This window comes from Haliotis cracherodii, unplaced genomic scaffold, assembly GCF_022045235.1.
Source record: "Haliotis cracherodii isolate W230 unplaced genomic scaffold, xgHalCrac1.p SCAF_2, whole genome shotgun sequence".
In the NCBI taxonomy this organism is placed as follows: Eukaryota; Metazoa; Mollusca; class Gastropoda; order Lepetellida; family Haliotidae; genus Haliotis; species Haliotis cracherodii.
Genome location: NW_027266275.1, coordinates 29,906,955 through 29,931,011, shown reverse-complemented (window position 1 = coordinate 29,931,011; position 24,057 = coordinate 29,906,955). Strand labels below are relative to the sequence as shown.

The window sequence follows — 24,057 nt, the reverse complement described above, 5'->3', positions numbered from 1 at the left end:
CTGAACAACTGTTTTTATGTACGATATGTTCATTTCAGAGACTAGATTTTAGTCTAGTGAATATTGTACACGAGTAAACAAGCTCATGTTATTTTATACCCCTATGTTATAGGATCCTGGCACCTTGAATAAAAAACAATAAGTAGAGTAAGTAAATACACAAAAGCGGAGCGTTATTACATCTTCAGTAGAACAGTAGCCATCCCGTGTCGTCTTCACTGAATCCCGTTCTTTTCTTATCAGATCATGAATGAAACACAGCGCCCTTTTATTACCTCAATCTCTAGCACATATATACTCGGATTAACAGTCTGGTCGTTACTAAACCAATATATCTTTATATAATTAAATATTTCATATTATTTATAGTAGGACAAGAATACCGAGAAGGTGGCACGCGAGTATTCGACGCTGTGAAACCTGATATTGATCAATATTCACCGACAGTTTCCATGTTATGAGACATAATTTTCTGCCATTTGTAATATATGCAGTTTGTGTATATTCATAAGGACCTATCATAATCTCAAGAACAGGTTTGACTCTCTCTCTCTGTGTACTGTATGGACAAAACATTTCCTTCGATTGTAAGCTCTTGGTTGAAGTATAAAGTTCTTTGGCTTGTACTGTTATGATGAGACTGCAGGCGATCAGGAGACAATGAAAGAGGCTTAACGAATGTTGGCGGATCAGCTTCTCGCGCGTCGGTTGGTCACGGGCTCCCCGTGACAGTGACGGTGTGGGGGGACTCAGGTAGGTCCACAGCGTCTAGGAAGACAGGTGACATGATTTCCTTCAGTAAAAAGACGCTTGATATGTCTGGGGAGATCAGGTGTGCGTGGAGCGTGTTTGGGGATGCGACAAAGGAACACTAGTGGTACGGCGACTGAGAAACATGTAAGTGTTAGCGGGAGTTTGATATTTGATCAAAAAGACTATTACATGACATGGATTTAAAAATTTCATTCAACCTCTTTAAACAAATAAACTGTATGTTATTGAGCTCGGTAGAGTGACTAGACAGTGGTATATATTTGTATTAGCAATCGTAAAGTAGACAAGTTGAGATTCATGGCTATCTGTGACAAGACCTTTGTCTGACTCAAAGTTCAATGTTTGCTCATGACATTTACCTCCGATATTTCGCTAATGATGTTTGTATTATCAATTTCATGTGATGTATTTGTCTTCTTGTCGTTTCTTATGTTTGTTTCACGTCAATTCTAATTGAAGCTATTTGTGACGTTGTTAAAGAATCAAAATAACATACACCCATTCGTAGAATCACTTGATCGGTCACCAACACGTCCTTAGTTGTGCTTTTAGTATACGACATGTGAGTTTGGGTTAACGGCGCTTTAAACAGTATTTCAGTTGTATGTCAGATTAATGTCCGAGGTCCGCCTGAAGTGAAGCAGGTCTTAGACGTTTACCACTTCGGTGAAACCAACGAGCACGCATATGGTGCTGACAAACCTTGAAACATAATCGTGGCACACTGGGATTCGAACCCACGATCATAGGTTTCTGCCACGCCTATACGAACACGTCCACGTGATGTTTGTGTGAAGGGCGTCAGTATTAATGACATTAACAAAAAAAAATATAAGTCAACTATGTTAACCCGAGTAATGCATATATCTAACACGCACACACTACTTAAAGAAACAACACAACACGCTTCAGCCTACAAACATCATAAAGTCTTTGGTCTCTTAATGATCGAATCATTCATTAATCCTGTCACATCCTCTTTCTTTTCAACTGAAAACTCCGCTTATCTGTTTCGGCGAATAATCGAGAGTGGCTTTTTTCATGCACTGACGTTGTTTATTTATATACTGATAACATTGATTTTGTAAAAAAAAATAAAAAATGAATTATTATGAAGTGTCTACAAGAAACACGTTTCCCCCTAATAATGCGTTGTCTCATAAAATTATTAACGGAAGTAAAATATATCAAATATTGAAATCATCAAATAGAGGGGTTTGTTTTGAGGAGTTTCGAATCCAGGCAAAAAGTCTGGTATATGCGGAAGCGTAGTAGGGCAACGGTGATTTTATTTGTCTAAGTATCTCCTACGCAGGACTTATTATCTCCTACGGAGGACATAGCATCTTCTACGTAGTCCTACCACTGAGGCGGTTTGTACAAGTCCGGAATTATGCAAATTTTATAATGTCCGCTCACTGACATACCATGGCAGTACCATCTTTTAGACCCGTGTTTATCCGGGTTAGAATAGGTCTTCAGCAACCAATGCTTGCCGTAAAAGGCGCCTATACTTGTCGTAAGAGGCGACTAACGGGATCGGGTGGGTCAGGTTCGCTGACTTGGTTGAAGCATGTCATTGATTCCAAGTGCGTGAATCGATGCTCATGATATCAATCACTAGATTGCCTGCTCTAGATTCGATTATTTACAGACCGCCGTTATATAGCTGGAATATTGCTGAGTGCGACGTAAAACAACACACCAATCAACCAACCATCTTTTAATGTCTTCGGTATGACGCGACCGGGGATTGAACCACTGACATGCCGCTCCCCAAGCAGATGTTTCATACACTAGGCAACTAGACAAGTAGACAACGGAGGCGGGTCTTTAGTTCAGACCCTTTAATCTAGACGATCACTGTTGGAAGGTCGACCTATTTACAACAGCCATAACTTCATTGTGAGTGACGGTGTCCGGATTAACGAGGTTTCACTATATGAGAAGATATGGATTCCGCGCGTATAGACCACATCGCGCATAGACCACATCGCGCATATATATATGAGTTGGTAGACAGTTAATTTTAAGCTGGTTCAAACAGACATCTTCAGTGGTCATTCAACGGGTAAGTAAATAAAAATTGTCAATGTAAAAGAAGAAATAGCCTAGATTTTCGGCCGAAACAGATTCCACTTGGTGTAAAGGTGAAATAGCTGTGGAAATTATATGAATGGACCACTGAAAATCAGTGATGACACCAGGTGTTCGCGAAAAGGGTAAGCGTGTCCTGCTCTACTGGTAGCAACCACCATTCACACAATCTGCATAAAGAGATAGGTATTTATTGCCTGACTCAACACAGCAGTACTCCTGTCATGCGACGTCAGTCTGAAAACAAACTGAGTGCCATTACTGATTTTGTTCAAACTAATAAACACGGTATGTTCATTTGGAATTGCGTCTGCTGTGTACAAGTGCAGACATTTTGAACTCATGTTTTGCTGGTCAGGAATACTGACGTGCGGCGTTAAGCAACAAAGAAACATTTTTTTATGCATTGTGTGAATGGTTGGTGCTAGCGGTAAGGAAGACCAAGGATACCCCTTTCGCGAACGCCTGGTGTCATCACTGATTTTCAGTGATCTGTTTATATACTTTTTAACCGCTTTTTGTCTTTAAGGAATCTGTTTCGTTGGAAATTTGATACTGATTGAATAATAGCGTTGACGCTTTATTATACGATCTCATTGTGACTTAAAACGCACCTACCATCACGATGCACCACACCTTCATATATGACTGTACCATCCTGACTAAACTGACTGTCAATATTTTATTTGTATTTTGAAATGATCAGAACAACGGTACACAATGACATCTTATACGTGACAGATAGCCTGAGAATATAATGTTTGGTTTACGATCACGGAACACATTTTGTTTAAAGTTACCTGATTGTTACGCTTCAATAAATCACCAAAGTACCTTAGGGATAATCGTTAATCCAATGTTCAACTCCATGCAACCCGAATTCTCGTTACATTCATAAGTAATCGCCTGTACAAATGATCCTGTCCGATACTTCCACATGAAAACATGAAGACCCATTAGCATGAATATTTCATAGATGTTCTTCGTTTACACAAACTCCATGCAACATTGTGCTTTACATTAATTAGAAAGCCCGTAATCGATGCACCATACCAACCACTGTTGGTCATATGTCACAATCAACAATAAAATAGTAACGTGCAAGCTTTGTCCTCTTCTCATCAGGATCTGACCACCTGTTGCTCGCTGTCAAGTGCATGTGACACTAGGTATACTCCAAGCTTCAGATTCATAGATTTGTGATGTGTGACAACACTGGTCATTACTGGAACAGCTGAAGCTTTCAACAATATCCGGGATCAGTGTTGATATTCTAATTTCAGATGGGCACTCTCCCAACTGAGAAGATGCGATTCCGGCCGTTACGGACCCTTGAGTTGGTCCTCCTGATCCTTGTGTTGTGGGCCGCCTGCACCTTTCTGTTGTGGCGGGTGCGGGGCCCTTGCCCAGGACCAAAGGAACCTACCAACTGTGGGGAACTTGCAAGAATCGCCAAGCCCCTTCAACCATCCCCGGAACGTTTGGACTCTACGTCCCACCACACCCCCATCCACGCTAGCCCCACCCACGCCTTCTCCAACATTACCCCTGTCTACATCGTGGAGGAACATCACGAAGGTAGGTGGTTCATTCAGGGAAAAACAGGGGCACTAAGCCTGGCACAAATGGTAGTCCGAGCAAATATGATTCACGTCCTAAAGATACCCTTTTTCAGTTCCTGAATCATTTTAGATTTCTCGTTTACGGTATATTATCACTAAAGTGACCATATACCGTTATTTGCTCGATTATAATTCCAGTACATTATTTTAAGACAGTTTAACACTTGACCAATTGTTTCTTATTCGTGACAGAGAGTCAACTTCATATTAGACAAGGAAAGTTAATTCAAATCAAATGCATGTATGGGTGAGTGAGTGAGTTTAGTTTTACGCCGCTTTTAGCAATATTCCAGCAATATCACGGCGGGGGACACCAGAAATGGGCTTCACGCATTGTACCCATGTCGGGAATCGAACCCGGGTCTTCGGCGTGACGAGCGAACGCTTTAAAGACTAGGCTACCCGACCGCCCCAAATGCATGTATGACGTATGTAGTATGCAGAGGGAGACAATGTGAGCAATATTTCAGTCACATAATGTCAGTTTACTGTGAGAATACCACATTAAAATGAAAGCGACAAAACCATTCCATCATCAACAGAAATTGAGATAGTGCCTCGGAGACTCCATTGCATTAGTGATTGGGAAGTTCCCGACAGGCGCACACACGTTGGCTTCTGTGTGCACGTGCAACACGTGCATGATGTGAAATTTCATTGTGATTTGATGTTGCATTTAGACGCAACACCCCAGTTTTTGTAAATGTACACCTTAACGCCAGCTACATTCAAGTCGTCAGTTCCTTTACTTTTGTCGGTAGTATAACCATGCCGATGTGTTTGCGCAAGGTACACGCTACCTACCTGGCGAGGACAAAACCATTTGCATAATCGTCAGAATCCGTTGTACGATTCCGACGGTGGCACCCGTCACAAACACATGCAAAGGCAAGTCAGGTGATGATGTGAACATATGGTACAAGTCTGAATCGGGAATTCAATCGGACATTATTTTTGGTCCATTATGAGTCAAATTTTGAAATGTCTGTCATAACACGTTTTGAAAGCTTTACTAAGATTTAATGCTGAGGGATGTAATGCTGATTAAATAACGTTTGACCAGGGAGACCATACAATGTATATAGACTTCCTGGTTTGACCAAGAATAGTGTGACGATCTTCGGAATCTTGATAGAAAGAGTATTTTGATTGTTCCTGAAAGGTTGGGAAATGTAGACATCTAAGTCATAATCGGAACAAATGTTGGATAATGAACAACGCACCATACCCGTGCACGTGTGTTTCACCACAGTAGTAAACGTCTAAGACCTGCATCACTTCAGGCTTTCCTCCCACGTCAAGCTGACAGGCTATTATATAACTGGATTAATGGTAAAAGCGGTGTTGAACCCAACTCACTCACTCACAATAGCGGAGCCTTGGGTCACCGGGCCACCCGACACATTCATATTGCAAAATCTGTTGTTTTATCCAGTAAACTGAAACACCTGATGTTCACATAGTTGATTACACATGTGCTTGTTGCATGCACGTGTTTTTAAGATTACATCCTGCGTATTACTTTAGCAAGAGACTTGTGAACATCTGGGTTAGAACTGGTGTTTAGCAACTCGATCAAGAGGTGAGGCTCGCCGACTTGGTTTATGCATGTCGCTGTATCCAACTGCATAGATCGTAGTTAATGAAGATTTACAGACCGTCGCCATATAGCTGGAAGATTGCTGGGTTCGGCGGTAAAGGACAAACAAACAAACAAAAGATATTCTGATTTTGAGAATTGAGCCATCAATTCCATCAAAGAATCCAATATAAATTCTCATCATTGAATTCCAAAAATATATTTCTGATTTTGCTTTCTAAATTTGAGGCGTTAAACAACAAACATAATTCTACACGTATCCCAATACTACTAAAAACAATCATATTTTTTTTCAATTTGAAAAGCTTCAAATATGAAACCCAGCTTTAATATTTCTCTGATTATTTCAGCAACCATGTAGTGTTGAACCTCTGTGTTTCTGGCCACACTGAACATAATCATCCCTGAGGCAATGTCATTTAAAGGGACAATATCATTATCCATTATCATTTTACCGCCAGTTACTTCGCGTTTCATTAAATTAATCTTGCTAGAAATAAGATATTTGCCTTTCTTTACCTTTGAAGATAGAGTCAACTTAACTTAGAAATGAGACAGTAACTATGATTGTAATATTACCTTTATTTCCGAGTTTAATAGCATTATGAGGCGTTGTCATTTATCATCCCTGTTCTATGAGACATTTATTTATTTATTTATTTATTTATTCATTCATTCATTCATTCATTCATTCATTCATTCATTCATTCATTCATTCATTCATTCATTCATTCATTCATTCATTCATTCATTCATTCATTCATTCATTCATTTATTTATTTATTTATTTATTGTGCGCCTGCAATTTGAACATCCTGCCACAGCTAGAAGATCACTACCCACTCGGTCAACGAGACCGCGACAAAATCAACAGATGGTTTGCATGTGTCAATTATTTAGATCAACTGGCGCTCACTTAGTCAGATTGCTATGGCAATCAGGTTGCAGTGTCTCATTCACCTGTACGCGTATCAGTAGTAATAAAGAGATTCTGAGCATTTAATTTACTTCCATGTAGTGTAAGGTAGCTTTATGAGTGTTTTGTCTGAACTGGTTTGTCCGGCCCATCACACGATTGTCTGGTCTTGACTCGAAAGTTAACATTGCCGTCGTCATGTGGCAGGAGTAATTCATGCGGCAGGCAAGAAACAAACACTTCATAATTATGCTTGTTTGTTTGTTTGTTTGTTTAACTTGCATCAACCAAGTCAGCGAGACTGACCACCCGATCCCGTTAATCGCCTCTTACAAGCATAGTCGCCTAAGCATGGGTTGCTGAACACCTTTTCTATCCCGGATCTTCACGGGTCTCATAGTTATGCAAACTGTTGAGTTTCTGGTGCTACAAATGTACCAGTAAAGCAGTACAGGAATAATTCCATCATCAGTGACCGGAATGATGTCTGATGCAATTCTCTGTTTTGACTTGTACCATAATTTTACTTCCGTGTTTATTAATGTGAACAACTGACTTGAATTTGCATGGGATTGTGACGGGTGCCCCCGGTGGGGCAGGATACGCTTACCTCTACGCAAACACCGGGTATCATCACTTATTGATAGAGATTCATAAACACATGCTTATGATAAAGTTGGAATTGTACAATAGACTTTGCTTTCAGCAGAGATTTCTTATGATTATTGAAATGGTTTTGTCGCTTTTATTTGTTTGGAAAATGGTTAAGTTTATCTTTCACTGCTAGTGTTTGCTATGTTTGCATTCAGGTTTATGTTTGAATGTTCTGTGTTAGTATATATATTATATTCTGCTGTTTTCTGACTTGGAAGGAATAGCTGATATTGGTGTCGATAACGTGGATGTTATAGCTGATATAGGTGTCGGAAACGTGTATGTTATAGCTGATATTGGTGTCGGAAACGTGGATGTTATAGCTGATATTAGTGTCGGAAACGTGGATGTTATAGCTGATATAGGTGTCGGAAACGTGGATGTTATAGTTGATATAGGTGTCGGAAACTGGGATGTTATAGCTGATATAGGTGTCGGAAACATGGATGTTATAGCTGATATTGGTGTGAGAAAATTGGATGTTTTAGTTAATTTAGGTGTCGGAAACGTTGATGTTACAGCTGATATTGGTGTCGGAAACTGGGATGTTATAGTTGATATAGGTATCGGAAACTGGGATGTTATAGCTGATATAGGTGACGGAAACGTGGATGTTATAGCTGATTTTGGTGTGGGAAACTGGGATGTTTTAGTTAATATAGGTGTCGGAAACTTGGAAGTTATAGCACAGGTAGGTTTCAAGCTGAGATGTCCAACTGAGTTATCAAAGAAAACACGCTTACGATGTATTGAGCCATGTCGAAACACGCTGGAATCAAGTTTACTGTTATAGATTTGAAATCTTCCAAAAGGTTAGCATAAACAGGATCCAACCTCTTTACCCTGTGAGTTTTGAGACAAAATGCCATCAGAAAAGAACTTTAACTGACCAATATATATATACGATGTTAGAGTCTTCTTTGTCTGGTAGCCTGAAGCGGAAGATGCCGGCGGGGCGTGCCTCCTTTTGTCGCTGTCACCTGCTGTCATCGCTGGTCTTCAGTTTTCATCACCTAGTTTGCCTTTTCGCCAGTGGAGACTGTTTCGGCAGGTGGTCGTGGCTGGTTGTGCTCCTGAGTTGATATTTTGCATTTATTTGTATCCACCAAACCTAATCTACCTTCTTTCCGCGTGTTCTGTTCTCAGTGTTGAAGTACTGGTACAGCGCAGCGGACAAAGGGCTCATACCAAAAGGGGGCAACGTTGTGGTGAGTACATACGTCATCGTCTCCAGATTGCTATTGTTGATGTCAGTGTCAGTACTGTTTCACAGTTCAACAATATTCCAGCAATATGACGGAGGGGAATATATGCAAGTTAGCTTCACACAATTTACCCATGTGGGGAATCGAAACCATAAGATGAACAAACGAACGCTTTATACACTAGGCTACCCATCCCTCTTCCAGTTGATGTCATTAGATGACACTAACCTCATTCCTTTGTTAGGTTCCCCTGTCAATATATGAAGGGCTTGGTATTATCAAGCTCTGTTTGGCCTACTGAAAATGTCAAACTCTAAACTTTAGTGTGCTTCTTTGGAAATATTGTCATGAAAATAACGTTAGTGAATGAGTGAGTATGGTTTTACGCCGCTTTTAGCAATATTCCAGCAATATCACGGCGCTGACTTGGTTGATGCATGTCATCGATCCCAATTGCGTGGATCGATGTTCATGATGTCAATCACTGGATTGTCTGGTCCAGACTCGATTATTTACAGACCGCTGTCATATAGCTGGAATATTGCTGAGTGCAGCGTTAAACAACCAACCAACCAACCCTGTCTTTCACAAGTCTCACCCAGACCCGAGGGCATCCAGTTTAGGATTGGACCCTGCAGTCCTCGTTGGTCATAAGAAGCGACTTGTTTTATCGTAATAATGCTCACTTGTGTACATAGTAAATGACGAAAATATGTGTGTGCGTGCGTGCTTGCGTGCGTGCGTGCGTGCGTGCGTGCGTGCGTGCGTGCGTGCGTGTTTGTGTGTGTGTGTTTTATGTGTTAATAATGCACCCATCTAAATAAATACTAGCACAATGCATTTGCTCTGAGAATATCAAAGATTTTTTAAATTTTCGCATGTAACCTCTGGAGGAAATAAAGAGATTCATTCATTCATTCTGGTTCAGTCTCTCGTATTCACACTATTGTTATATCTATGGCGTTAAACAAAAACAAGGTTTCTCCAAATTATCAGGGGATGTGACGGCTCAGATGGTTTTTAGTATGCATGTAAGACACACATGATGTACGAGATGTATCTTGAACGTATATATGGAAGAAAACTATCAGTATTGATCTGAGACACGCAACACGCCATCTATAGCTGAGTAGACGTTATTCTTTTGTAGCTGCATATCGACGGACACTCCGACGGCGCCACTCCATTCGAGTGGAACATCATCCCGCTTTTCCGTCATCCTAGGAACAGCGAGGAGATCACTGACATGATGCAGCAGAATGATGTCTTCATGGTCGTAAGTATAAAGCGCCGTTGTCTTCGCACACGCTCACGCACACGCACACGCACACGCATACGCTCAAACATGATGCAGCAGAATGATGTCTTCATGGTCGTAAGTATAAACGGCCGTTGTCTTCGCACACGCTCACGCACACGCACACGCATACGCTCAAACATGATGCAGCAGAATGATGTCTTCATGGTCGTAAGTATAAAGCGCCGTTGTCTTCGCACACGCTCACGCACACGCATTAATATGATTCGGCAGAATGATGTCTTCATGGTCGTAAGTATAAAACGCCGTTGTCTTCGCATACACACACATGCACGCACACGCACACGCACAAGCACACGCACAGAGGCCAAGTAAACAGCCCGGCAGAAGAGAGTATTCACTCATGTTTGATGGTGACTACAAATTAAGCAAACAAGAAATGTTATTCGATAGTGATGTATTTGATACGGGTATCATGGTTGCGTTTGGACTGTTTTCAGCCTAGTAACATTTTGATAACGTTTCTAATGTTTTGATCAAATCCAAAAACAACCCACTATATGAATTCCTAGTTCATTTTTCTGTTCGTCCTCTTTTGAATGTTTAGGGAACAATAATCTCGCAACAAGATTGCCACCATCAATATAACACCAATCATCATACACACATATCCGTTTCTGTAGCCTGTATCACATTCATGATTTGAAACATTAGGCGTAATGACAGTGATGGTGATCGGAACACAACACTGACCATACCGTCAGCATCTGAACATAAAACGTCCAACTAGGCGGCGACGCTAATCGCCTACAGCAGGTGGTTTGGACACGATACAACAAAATATGACATATTTACATATGTAGTTAATATAAATCACGAAGAGATGAATTCTGTCAAAAATACAAATGTGCTATTAAAATAATATGTTCAAAACCGATAAGCGTCGGTATATACAGTGATAGTGACATAAAAATGGAAAACAATTAAAAGAAGGTAGCATTATGGAATGAACAGTCAGATCCATGATTGTGATGGTGGTGGTGGTGTTGGTGATGATGGTGATGGTGATGGTGATGGTGGTAGTGGTGGTCGTGGAGATAGTGATGGTGATGTGGTGGTGATGGTGATGATGGTGGTGGTGGTGATAGTGATGGTGATAGTTGTGGTGATAGTGATGTGATGGTGATGTGATGTGATGGTGATGGTGATGGTGATGGTGATGGTGGTGGTGGTGGTGGTGGTGGTGGTGGTGGTGGTGGAGGTGGTGGTGATAGTGATGGTGATGGTGGTGGTGATGGTGATAGTGGTGGTGGTGATAGTGATGGTGATGGTGATGGTGATGGTGGTGGTGGTGGAGGTGGTGGTGGTGATGGTGGTGGTGGTGGAGGTGGTGGTGAGGGTGATGGTGATGGTGATGGTGGTGGTGGTGGAGGTGTTGGTGGTGATGGTGGTGGTGGTGGTGATGGTGATGGTGGTGGTGGTGATGATGATGATGTGATAGTGATGGTGGTTGTGATGGTGATGTGATGGTGATGGTGGTGGTGATAGTGATGGTGATGGTGGTCGATTATCCAGAGCATTATATCTCCATGGACCAGTTTGCTAACATAGTTTCGTTGTGTGCCCGATTCCAACAGCACGCCGCCAAAAATGGTTCTCCAATCAAATTAGTCTCACGAGCGAGAGAAAGTATGCGGTAAACTGAAGATGGCGGTAGTGACGTTTATGGTCGCGAATGGGTCCAGGAGTTTCATCATAACGGATTAGGGACATAATACCGGGACAGTCCAGGATGGGATCTGGTTGCTATTTCCAGTCTGGAAATCAGTGTCATGTGTGATTCAGAGACGCTAAATGTATAACAGAGTAATCAATACTATGACCTTTTTAGGAAGTCAGTGTCATGCCTGATTCTGAGACGCTATGTGTATAAAAGGGTAATCACTAATATAGGCTTGTTAGGAAATCAATAACGTGTGATACTGAGACACTACGTGTGTAAAATGGTGATCAAGAACTGCTAGAATGAAATACATAATAAAACATGAGCTCGCAGACATTATGTGGGTTTAATTGACTGTAATAAAAAGCGATGATACCCATTAGCCCAAATCCAACCGCTCTTTATATCAGAAAAGGTCGCGGTAGACAACATCTAGTCTCTGAAAATGTTTTAAAGAAAAATCAGTTTTAAAATTATCTGAATAAAACATAAGACCAAAGACCCTCTTTATTTCCCGAGTAATCTAGACTTGCCAACTATTAAGGACAGTATTTTATAGACGGTTATTATTTGAAACAAGTAATTATCCGTTACTGTTCACAACATTCAGATCTAAATGAAAAACGTAGAGGTATGACAGTTATCCTTCTTCGCGAGCACCTGGTGTCATCACTGATTTTCACATGTAATTTTGCCTTTTACGCCCAATGCAATCTGTTTTGGCAGATACGCGAGACATTAATTATGTTCTCTGGCGTTGACATTTTACGTAATACAGAGGAGAAAATGATATTTGAAAATCGGTGATGACACAGGGTACCTAGTGTATGAAAAGAGTCTTATGGGGTCCTGCAGTTTACCCTTTTCGTAACCACCTAATGTCATCGCTACGCCCTGTGGAATCTGTTTCGGCAGATATTCGAGTTTGATTAATCTCGCACTAATTATATATTGGCCGATCTCAATATCGCTGTCGTTTTCAATAAATAGGCCTCAAATTAAACTGATGTGTTGCTATTATGGAAGCAAAAGTCAATTGGTTAAAAACAGGTTAATATGGTTTGTTAGGAAATCAGTGGGCGGTGTGTGTTAATATGGTTTGTTAGGAAATCAGTGGGCGGTGTGTGTTAATATGGTTTGTTAGGAAATCATTCGGCGGTGTGTGTTAATATGGTTTGTTAGGAAATCAGTGGGCGGTGTGTGTTAATATGGTTTGTTAGGAAATCATTCGGCGGTGTGTGTTAATATGGTTTGTTAGGAAATCAGTGGGCGGTGTGTGTTAATATGGTTTGTTAGGAAATCATTCGGCGGTGTGTGTTAATATGGTTTGTTAGGAAATCAGTGGGCGGTGTGTGTTAATATGGTTTGTTAGGAAATCATTCGGCGGTGTGTGTTAATATGGTTTGTTAGGAAATCATTCGGCGGTGTGTGTTAATATGGTTTGTTAGGAAATCATTCGGCGGTGTGTGTTAATATGGTTTGTTAGGAAATCAGTGGGCGGTGTGTGTTAATATGGTTTGTTAGGAAATCATTCGGCGGTGTGTGTTAATATGGTTTGTTAGGAAATCAATGGGCGGTATGTGTTAATATGGTTTGTTAGGAAATCAGTGGGCAGTAGTTGGTAATAAGACCTTGTTTGAAAATCATTGGGCAATGTCTGTTAAATTACCTTGTTAGGAAATCAGTTGGCGGTGTGTTTTGATCTGATTTTTAGGAAATCAGTGGATGGTATGTTTTAATGGCCTTGTCAAGAAATCAGTGGGCGGTGTGTTAATATGGCCTTGTTAAGAAATCAGTGGGCGGTGTGTGTTAATATGACCTTGTCAAGAAATCAGTGGGCGGTGTGTTAATATGGCCTTGTTAAGAAATCAGTGGGCGGTGCGTGTTAATATGACCTTGTTAAGAAATCAGTGGGCGGTGTGTTAATATGGCCTTGTCAAGAAATCAGTGGGCGGTGTTTGTTTATATGGCCTTGTTAAGAAATCGCTGGCCGGTGTGCGTTAATATGACCTTGTTAACAAATCAGTGGGCGGTGTGTGTTAATATGGCCTTGTTAAGAAATCAGTGGGCGGAGTATGTTAATAAGACCTTTTTTAAGAAATCACTGGGCGTTGCGTGTTAATATGGTTTGTTAGAAAATCAGTGGGCGGTGTGTGTTGATATGACCTTGTTTTGAAATCAGTGAGCGCTATGTGTTAATAAGGCCCCGTTAAGAAATCAGTGGGTCGTGTGTGTTGATATGATTTATTGAGGAAATCATTGGGCGATGTGTTTTGACAGGACCTTGTTTGGGTATTATGGTGAGGGGGGGGGGGGGGGGGGGTGAAACGGGGTTTAACGTGAAAAACAGTGTTCTTTTTGCTCCGTTGAACAGAAATATGTGAGGAAAAATATTTTTTAAACTCATTTAATGTCGCTTTCAATATAAATAAATGTAATTATTTGTAATATAAAATAGTGTAATTAAAACCTGCTGACGCCAAAACACAACGAATTAGGACAAAGCGCGTGAGGAATCAAACAAAAAGAATGAATTTGGAATTTATATTTATATATATTTTCGACCTACCGACCTGAATTTTGTGCCCAAATATCTGCAAACCCTAAAGAAGACTGGCTGTCAACAAGTACCACCTTTTAACGTCTTTAACGTGGTATGACGCTTTCTCATTAGTATCGGGGTGGGAGATGGGGGAGAGGTTATTAATATGACCCTTTGATTGAGTGAGTGAGTTTGGTTTTACGCCGACTTTAGCAATATTCCAGTAATATCACGGCGGGGGACACCAGAATGGGATTCACACATTGTACCATCTGGGGAATCGAACCCGGGCCTTCGGAGTGACGAGCGAACGCTTTGACCACTGAGCTACCCTACCGCCACAGTACTACCTGTTAAGAAACCAATAATCAATGTTTCTAAATATGATCTTTATCTGCAGCCAATGTTCAATGTGTGTAAATATGGCCTTGATCTCAAACCAATGTTCAGCGTGTGTAAATACGGCCTTGTTCTGAAATCAATGTTGAATGTGTTTAAGTATTACCTTGATTTGAAACCAGCGGTGGTGTATGTAGCGTATAAGTGGCGTATTGGTCTTATGTTGCCAGGCAGCAGCGATGACGGGACTGATCACCCGCTACATATGGGTGTGGCCGCCGTGGGACACCAGCGACGGCGAGCACCCTGATCAGGTAGACTACCAGCGCATGGACGTCAGGGCCGGAACCACCTTCAAACTCGTCAACGGCAAGAAGGTGAAGGAACTCTGCGCATGCTTCTCAACGGGGCCCATAAAGAAGGAGAAGTACTGCGTCATGAATAACATCACCGTGGACTCTGAGGACGAGAGCGGGATCCCCATAGAGGAGTCGGCGTGTACTTTCCGGACGTCTGGGATCATTGAGATTGTCAGTGAGCGGAAAGCCATTTTGTTGATCAAGTCTGGCAAGTGGCTCACTCACAGTGACAACGTTATTCTCGACATTGACGAGGACTACTACGGCTGTGAGGCGGCGGTGTTGCCTCTTTATAACTCCGGACTGAAAGAATCTGAAATCAGAGACATCAGTATGTGGGTACAACTTCTCGTCTGCGCGCAGGGAACGACAGACGAGAGGTCGGTAGATAACTTCTTCAACTCCGTCCTCGAGTCTATCATAGACTTTAAACAACTGTGTCAGTCGGGATTAATGCAACGTGACACGTGCAACGACAATGAGATCAGAACAGCTTTCTGGAGTCGAGTCCCAGCGATGCTTAAAGATCTCCAAGGACGAATTCATGGGCATTTTTGTAGACAGAACCCTGATTTTATTTTGAAGATGATGTTGGCAAAACTGGTTACCTTCACAACGGATCAGCTCCGTTCATTGTCCCAAGTTGGTGTCTGCCTCAATATGTCCCCCAAAACGCTTGAGTTCAACCACAAGAACAACATGCGTATGTGCGACGGCTACAACCGCCCAAACGATACGATGGTGGTATTTCATACCCCGGATGTAGAGGAGATTGACGAGAGGACAGAGGCTATGGAGATGATTCTAGATGGGAGGACGTTCGCTCCAAAGCTCGTTACAATATGTCGTTCTGTCCGGGACGGCTACACACCAAAGAAATACTTTCAGAAAATAGAAGGCGATGTGTTAAGCGTTTTGCAAAATTCGTTCTCGAAAATATCTGAAAATTTTATATTATATGATTCTGATTTGTTAGGGGGTCCAACGGGATGGTACGGGAGGCATTGACTATCATGTGTAGAGTGTTAAATGTTACCTGTAACGATTCACCGAATTGCCATTGAATCCTGTGTAGCGATATTAGTATCGCATCGTGGGGCTATGATTTTGTGAACTTCGGAAAACACGTTACGTGATACGAAAATGAAATGCAAAATTATGTTGTTCAAACGGTGAACAAATGTTCTCAAGTCATAACTGTTTAAAGTTCATTGAACATGTTTAGGTTGGTTTTCTTTTGGCCTTATCTTTGATGCAAATATTTAACCGTATGACATCACGTCCTGTCGGTATGTCAGTGCACATTGTTGTGTATAGGGTATCGTTACAGTCCTAGAATATATTTATTTCAATACTGTCAAATTATTACTTAGAACATTTTAAAGAAATAGGAAAATGTGTGCGAGTATTTGTGGTCTTGAAAGGGGGTTTGGTGTGTGAATGTCCACAGTTAAATGTCATACGATTGTGGTGAAAATATGTCGTCAATGACGTATGTCACGCCATGATGTATGTCTATAGCGTAATTTGCCTTTATGATAAGCTTGAGTGAGTGAGTGAATGTAGTCAGCAATGTTCCAGCTTTATCAGCGCGAGCTGTTACAATCTCATTAAAATCAAATCTTAGTTCTCGCTACCGCTAAAGAAAGATCTGAGGACATCCAATTACGGGTCACGTCAGGCCGACCTTGCGCGAACTTTGACCGACCAATGGAATGACCAATCAGGAGGCAGCTTTCTCGCGCTTTACGGCACAAATTTCAAATTAGCGACTACGCTTCGAAACATAGTTTGACAAATTCTCGATTACAAATTTGAAACCTGAACAAAAAAAACATTCTGGAATGTCTAATAGATGGTCTAGATTGTAAGGATTCACTCGTTAAACGCGTAACTATCGTTCGGAATACCCCGTGTTAAAGTTTTCGAGATTGCATGATTATAAATCACATTCCGACTGTCACTTTCATAATCTGGTAAGCGACGCACTGATTGGTCGGATGAAACGTCGTTCTGACGTGACCCCTTATGGAATGTCTTCAGATCTTTGTTCAGCGGTAGCGAGAACTAAGGTCTGATTTTAATGAGATTGGAGCTGTTAATAACCGAATCTGGACCAGCAACCTGGTGGTTGAAAACATGAGCATCATTCTAACCAGCTGGGATCAGGTGATTTACTGTGCCATTTAAAGTCTAGTCGGCTCTCGCGCAAGCAGGGAGTTCTAGGACTCGCCTAAAGGTTAAAGCGTTGGCTCATCACGCCGTGCACCTGGTTCGATTCCCCGCATGGGTACAGTGTGTGAAGCCCAATTTTGAGGTCTCCGGTCGTGATGGTGCTACGTATTATTATCTGATATACCACCACATTGCCAAACAATCATCTTCGGGGTATGTCACGTACGTCATGTAAGGTATGTCATGTGACATCTGTGCGTCATATCGTGTCAGGTCAGGTCATGCGCCAGGTGCGCGTCATGTTCGGGCCGTGTCATGTGACATGTGTACGTCATGTCATGTCAATCCCATATCAGATCCCTTAATTCTGTTCACGCGTCTAAGCCTGTGTAAGCTGTCAGACAGCAGAATACATGTCTAGATTGAGAGTGGTAATCTTTTCCTTGGATAACATCAGATCAGCTTCATGTTGGTGTGTAAGAGTATGGTCATGTGAATGTTCGGGCAAGTGTGTGTGATCTTAGAAGGTCAGATAGTTTTGAAAGATTCAGTTGCACAAAGTAACATCCCAAATAAAACTACAAAAAAAATGAGATAATACTATTTTGTTGTCTTTACATTCAGAATTGACATAAAGACCATGTGGAAACTAACACCCTGTTCAATCCACAACCATACACTGTGTATAAGTTTCATTACGATCTGATCTTTTACCCCCATACCTTACGCATCTGTGTATGGATCTGACAACCCCTTCTATAGGTCATGTCATCGGGTGAACTTTCGGATCAACCAATCAGGTACGAGTGAAGAAAGCAATCAGTACAGCAAATCTGATTTCTGTGTCTCGAAAACGAGGTTAAACAATGAAGGCCGTACAAGTTTATTGTTGTAGATTTTTCATCACGCCGTTCTGAGCGCCATGGGATCTATATCAATCATCCAAAACTGGCTCCCATAGGAGATATCGCTTGCGTGAGATCAAGCACAATGCTTTGCAGACCATTGTGACGTCACTGTTACATAACGTTACAATCAAATGACATCACTAATGGCTCTGCTACTATAGCTGTTAGCAGTACTTTTTACACTAAAGACACTGCTTATTACTGTCTACAAACAGAAAGAAAATTGGAAGAATGATGTCGGATGATAAATAGAATCTCAACCTTGTGCCTTTTGATAATAAATATATCAATACTCGTAGATAAAAGTATAAAACTCCTCGGCAAGCCAAGGGGTTTTAAACATTTATCGACTCGTGTAAATGTATTTGATATCAAAAGACACTTGGGTGAGATTCTCCATATATACCCCAAAGGCAGTACCGTTGGAAGTATATTAAAGCTGTGGTCATATCTACCCTCAGAGGGGTATCACATCTGTGTATAACATCTGTCTGGAAACGGGACAGGTGTCTAAATTAGGACCATGCAATTAATGTATCATGTTAAGAGGAAAATTCACGTGTTTGTTTGGCCTCGGCCGAGATGTGCGCAACTCTTACAGAGTGTAGTAGTTAAGAGGATGACATGGCGTTGGAACAGCATGCAGAGATAAATTTATGTTATATTGTATTATACAATACAAGGTTACAAATGCATTGATAACATATTAACTGAGTATATACTTTCTTGTTCTAGGACAGTGTAAATTATATAAGAAAATCACAGTGGATTAGAAATTAGTATGATATGGTCAATATATGGTAATGAATCGTGTAGATTATGTCACAAAGGTTGAGCATGAGGCATCAGTAGTCGGTTTAATGTCTGACTAGAACCAAATTTCGATTATGGTTTTAAATAAATATGTAATAACTGACCACTCAGAAAATATGTTATTATATTACTATGCAAACACGACAGGGACAATGACAAATCAGGTGTATGTCTTCCGAATGGGCAACTTATTAAAATCAATAGCTTTAGATTGCTCTTTGGATTTAACGACAAAAGCAACTCACAATCATCATAGATGTTTGAAATATTAATTCAACAAGAACAATCTCCGCAAAAGTACATTGTCACTGTGCATGAATACACATTATCGACTCGAGCTTAATATTCTAATAGGGCGGTGAGGCAGCTCACAGTAAGTATGGCATTTGCAGGTCACGACGGAAGCTCCGATTTGAGTTCCCACTGGGGTTAAATGTGTGAAGCACATTTATTATATCTCCGCTGTGATATTGATGGCGTATTGCTAAAAGGGATGTTAAAACCTCGCTCCCTCCCTCCCTTCCTCACTCACTCACTCACTCACCGACCCACCCACCCACACACTCACTCACTCACTCACTCACTCACCCACTCACCCACCCTCACTCACTCACTCACTCACTCACTCACTCCTGTGTCTGATGTGCATTACGGTCAGCAATCAGTGATTCTCTTACAGCAGGAAACAGTACAGATCCGGGACACCAGCTGTTCCCCCCTCCCCACTCCCCCGTCACTCTCAACAGTTGGCTGCATCTGTGTATCTGGAGGGAATCTGTATTGTTAGTATCATCAGCTAAAGAGCCGCTCCTGGGTCACCCTGTCACGTATGCAGGGCGATCACTGCTGTGACACTTGATCAATCACAACATATGCGGAGAGGTCTCTTAAGCCGATTCGCCCTTTTTATGTGTATATATTTGTCAGAGCCATACACGTGCTCAATAAAGTGTATGTTAGTAGTCAAACCTGATGTATAAACTTAAATTACCAAATTATATCCCACCTTTAAAACCTATATGCAGTTTCATCCTTGATGTATTCAAAAGTATTGTTCGTTTGTTGTTTAACTCCGCACTCTGCAATATTCCAGCTGTATAATGGCGGCCTGTAAACCATCGAGCCCGGACCAGACAATCCAGTGATCGATAGTGTGAGCAACGCTACATGTAGGGGTACATAGACATGTCACCCATCCTGACCACCCGATCCATTTGTTACTTCTTGCTGAGAACCTATTCTAACCCGGTATCCCCACTGGGATAATCCAAAATACAACCATAGACATGTCACCCATCCTGACCACCCGATCCATTTGTCACTTCTTGCTGAGAACCTATTCTAACCCGGTATCCCCACTGGGATAATCCAAAATACAACCACACATAACATCAACTTCAATATACAATTCCACCTTCGAGTCGCATAAAAAATCCACCTTTCAGATACAATTCTGATTTTGATTCTAACAATTCCTTCAAGGAATCCAATATAAAATCCCATCCAAATTCTTATTTTGAATCCATCACTTTCATCAAAATCAAATATACATTCCTGTCTTTGCGTCCAAAATACACCTTTGGATATCATACTTATATTACCGCCTCTAAATTAAATAAACAATACCATTTTTTCCACATTTAATTCTGCCTTTAAAACCAATATAATTATAACACTTTTCGTAAGCTTAAACACGACTCCTACTTTAAAATCCTACATGTAAAGTCCACAAATAAGGTCATCTTCGATTCCCACACACACTTCCACCTTTAATTTAATATACAAATCGGCCTTCAATTCCTATACTGAACCGCAAAAGAAACGTCACCATGGATAGATATATGAGAAACCTTATTTATACAAACACTGTAAAACATACTTTGAGACATATTAAGAAGATGAAACTTGGCAAAACTGATCATCAAGGTTGAAATTAAAGTGTCAAATGTTCTTAAAGTGAAACACAACACTAGTCGCTGAGAAAATGGCATCACAAGTCAGTATCTCTTGTGTCCGCCATGTGCATTGATGACTGCCGTGCAACGTCGATACATTGAATGGATGAGGCGGTTGATGAAGGCCATAGACACTTGAGCCCACATTCTGAGGAACGCCTGACGCAGTTCAGCTGCAGTTGTCGGCCTCGGTCGGACGTCATTCAGACATTTTTTAATCTCGTCCCACAGGTGCTCAATTGGATTTAAATCGGGATTGAGGGCAGGCCACTGCAAGGTTCTGATGCCATTCTGCTGGAGGAAGTCTCTTGTTGCTCTCGCAGTGTGGGCACGGGCGTTATCATGCTGAAACTCGTGGTTGCGGCGACGTGCCAAATGAGGTATGGCGTGTGGTCTCAAGATTTGATCAATGTACCGAGCTGCTGTGACAACATTGCCTCTCCCTGGACCGATCTTCTGGAAAACCACAGGGCCGATCCTCTTTGCAATACCGATTCCACCATACACCGTGATGCTCGGACCACCCCAACTATCTCAACAACACCCTGACTATCTCAACAACACAAGCATCCGAATAACGTTCCCCACGGCTTCGCCAGACCCCCCTCTCTGCCATCTGCTGTTGAGATAGTTGTGATACAGTAACGGCTCTCGTCTGAGAAGAGGACTCTTCTCCACTGCTGGTGGCGCCAATGCTGGTCTTGTGTTGCCCACTGAAGACGGTCCCGGCGATGACGTGGTGTCAGAATGGGTCCTCGGTGTGGCCTGTGACAGTGGAGGTGTCTGCTCGCCAATCGTCGACGTGCGGTGTCCGCACTAATGTGTCGCTGGTGTGTGCCCATGGTCTGTTGAGCAGTTTCCACAGCAGTAACAAAGCGATCTCGCAGATGCTGTAGCACAATCTGACCTGATGTCGGGTGGTGACCATTGGTTTTCCACTACGTGATCGGTCATCTGTAGTGTTGGTGGTCTGGTACCGTTGCTGGAACCTATATATGTTCTTTACCTGGACTTGAAATGCATTGGCTACATGCCGGCCGTTTTGTCCAGCTTGCAATCGTCCAAGGGCTTGGTGTCGCTGATTTCTTGTCAATCTTGGCATGTGGTAGCAATTCAATAACGAATGAATGTTATCCGATCGGGGTGTTTTTTTTATAGGACAAGAAATGGGGAAACGCATGTGCATTTTAAATTGCACGGAACACACGTGCATCGGGTTACCATGGCCGTTGCCGTGATGTGTTTGGACGATCGGTTTTATTGTCATCTGCTTTGTTTTTTATCATCAAATTTCATTTTTCCGGACAAAGTAATGGTAAATTTTAGAAACTTTGACTGAAATTACACAGATATTTTAATGACAACTTTTCATGCAATGTTTCTTGGGGTGACGTTTCTTTTGCGGCTCAGTATATATATCAAACCACTGCATAATAGGAAAGTTTCAAATAGCCCAACTCAATTAGGGCGGATCTCTTCTACGACTACCTGGCATTGGAGTAAACAGATAATATTTCTTTCTGGAGTTAATGATTTCTTCTGGCTGCTTTCCCATAAACAGAAGACACTTTTGACATAAATGTATGGGCGGTAACATGAAGTCAACGTGACTTCGCCTGGATCACCTAACCCTGGTGTGGCGGATAAATCCCGAGGAGCAGGGTTCGAATCCCTGTGGTTCGGAAGTGCATTAATATATGCTGTCATTGGTTGGTGCCGAGCATCAATATATGTTACACTTGCTGGATGGGCGCATCTATGTGTTGTCTGTCGTTGGTGAGGTAATTCTTATATATTCACATCGGGGTAATTCATATATACCGACATTGATGTAATTCATATAGATTAACATTGAGGTAATGCATATTTATTGACAATGAGGTAATTCATATATATTAACATTGAGATAATTCATATATATTGACATTGAGGTAATTCATATATTAGTATATTAATATGGAGGTAAATCATATATACCGACATTAAGATTATTCATATACATTAACATTGGTTGGTGGGGAGCATTCGTATATATTGATATTGGATGGTTGGGAGCATTCGTATATATTGATATTGATTGGTGGGGAGCATTCGTATATATTGTATATTGATTGGTGGGGAGCATTCGTATATATTGATATTGGATGGTGGGGAGCATTCGTATATATTGATATTGATTGGTGGGGAGCATTCGTATATATTGATATTGGTTGGTGGGGAGCATTCGTATATATTGCTATTGGATGGTAGGGAGCATTCGTATATATTGATATTGATTGGTGGGGAGCATTCGTATATATTGATATTGGATGGTGGAGAGCATTCGTATATATTGGTACTGGATGTTAGGAGGCATTCGTATATATTGATATTGATTGGTGGGGAGCATTCGTATATATTGTATATTTATTGGTGGGGAGCATTCGTATATATTGATATTGATTGCTGGGAAGCATTCGTATATATTGATATCTGTTGGTTGGGGAGCAGTAGTATACGTTGATATTGATTGTTGGGAAGCATTCTTATATATTGATATAGGCTGATTTGGGAGCATTCGTATATATTGACATTAGTTGGTGGGGAGCATTCGTATATACTGGTACTGGTTGGTTGGGGAGTATTCATATTTATTGACATAAATATGATTGGTTGGTGGGGAGTATCTATGTGTATTGACATTGGTTGGTGGGGAGTATGTACATGTATGTTGGTGAGGAGCATATTTCTCGTCAGATATTTTGCTCCTCAGCAACCAATGCATATTTATTTTAAAGAGATTGGGGCAATTTTCATTTTGTCATTAATTTACCATTAAAACGACAAATCTTCAGCCACAGTCGTTTCGGTTATATTCTGTTAAATGAAAACTTAGATCATAAACTTTAGTTAAATTAAGGAAGTACGTTGACAGCATAATGTAAATCGTGCTATTTCTAAATGCTATTTCTAAATGAAATAGTACAATGAAATTAGCACCCATATCTTGTTTAGTCAAGACTTATTTATTTTGCGTAAAACTGTTTGGGCTGGCAAGGTCATTGTAGGGGAATGAAAACTAGTTTTAAATTGCAGGATTTTTACTGTTTGTGTAGTATCATCTAAATAGGTTCTTTT

At 41.2% G+C, this 24,057-nt stretch overlaps 1 protein-coding gene across 1 annotated transcript; it reads left to right on the top strand.

Annotated features, from left to right (window-relative positions):
* The first annotated feature begins 4,165 nt into the window (after positions 1 to 4,165).
* On the top strand, positions 4,166 to 17,355 carry LOC139468971 (UPF0489 protein C5orf22 homolog). Its single transcript, XM_071251112.1, has 4 exons — positions 4,166 to 4,449; positions 8,810 to 8,871; positions 10,019 to 10,144; positions 14,961 to 17,355. Exons 1-4 carry the CDS (start codon positions 4,179 to 4,181, stop codon positions 16,095 to 16,097), a joined length of 1,596 nt encoding a protein of 531 aa, XP_071107213.1. The 5' UTR covers positions 4,166 to 4,178; the 3' UTR covers positions 16,098 to 17,355.
* Positions 17,356 to 24,057: the final 6,702 nt, after the last annotated feature.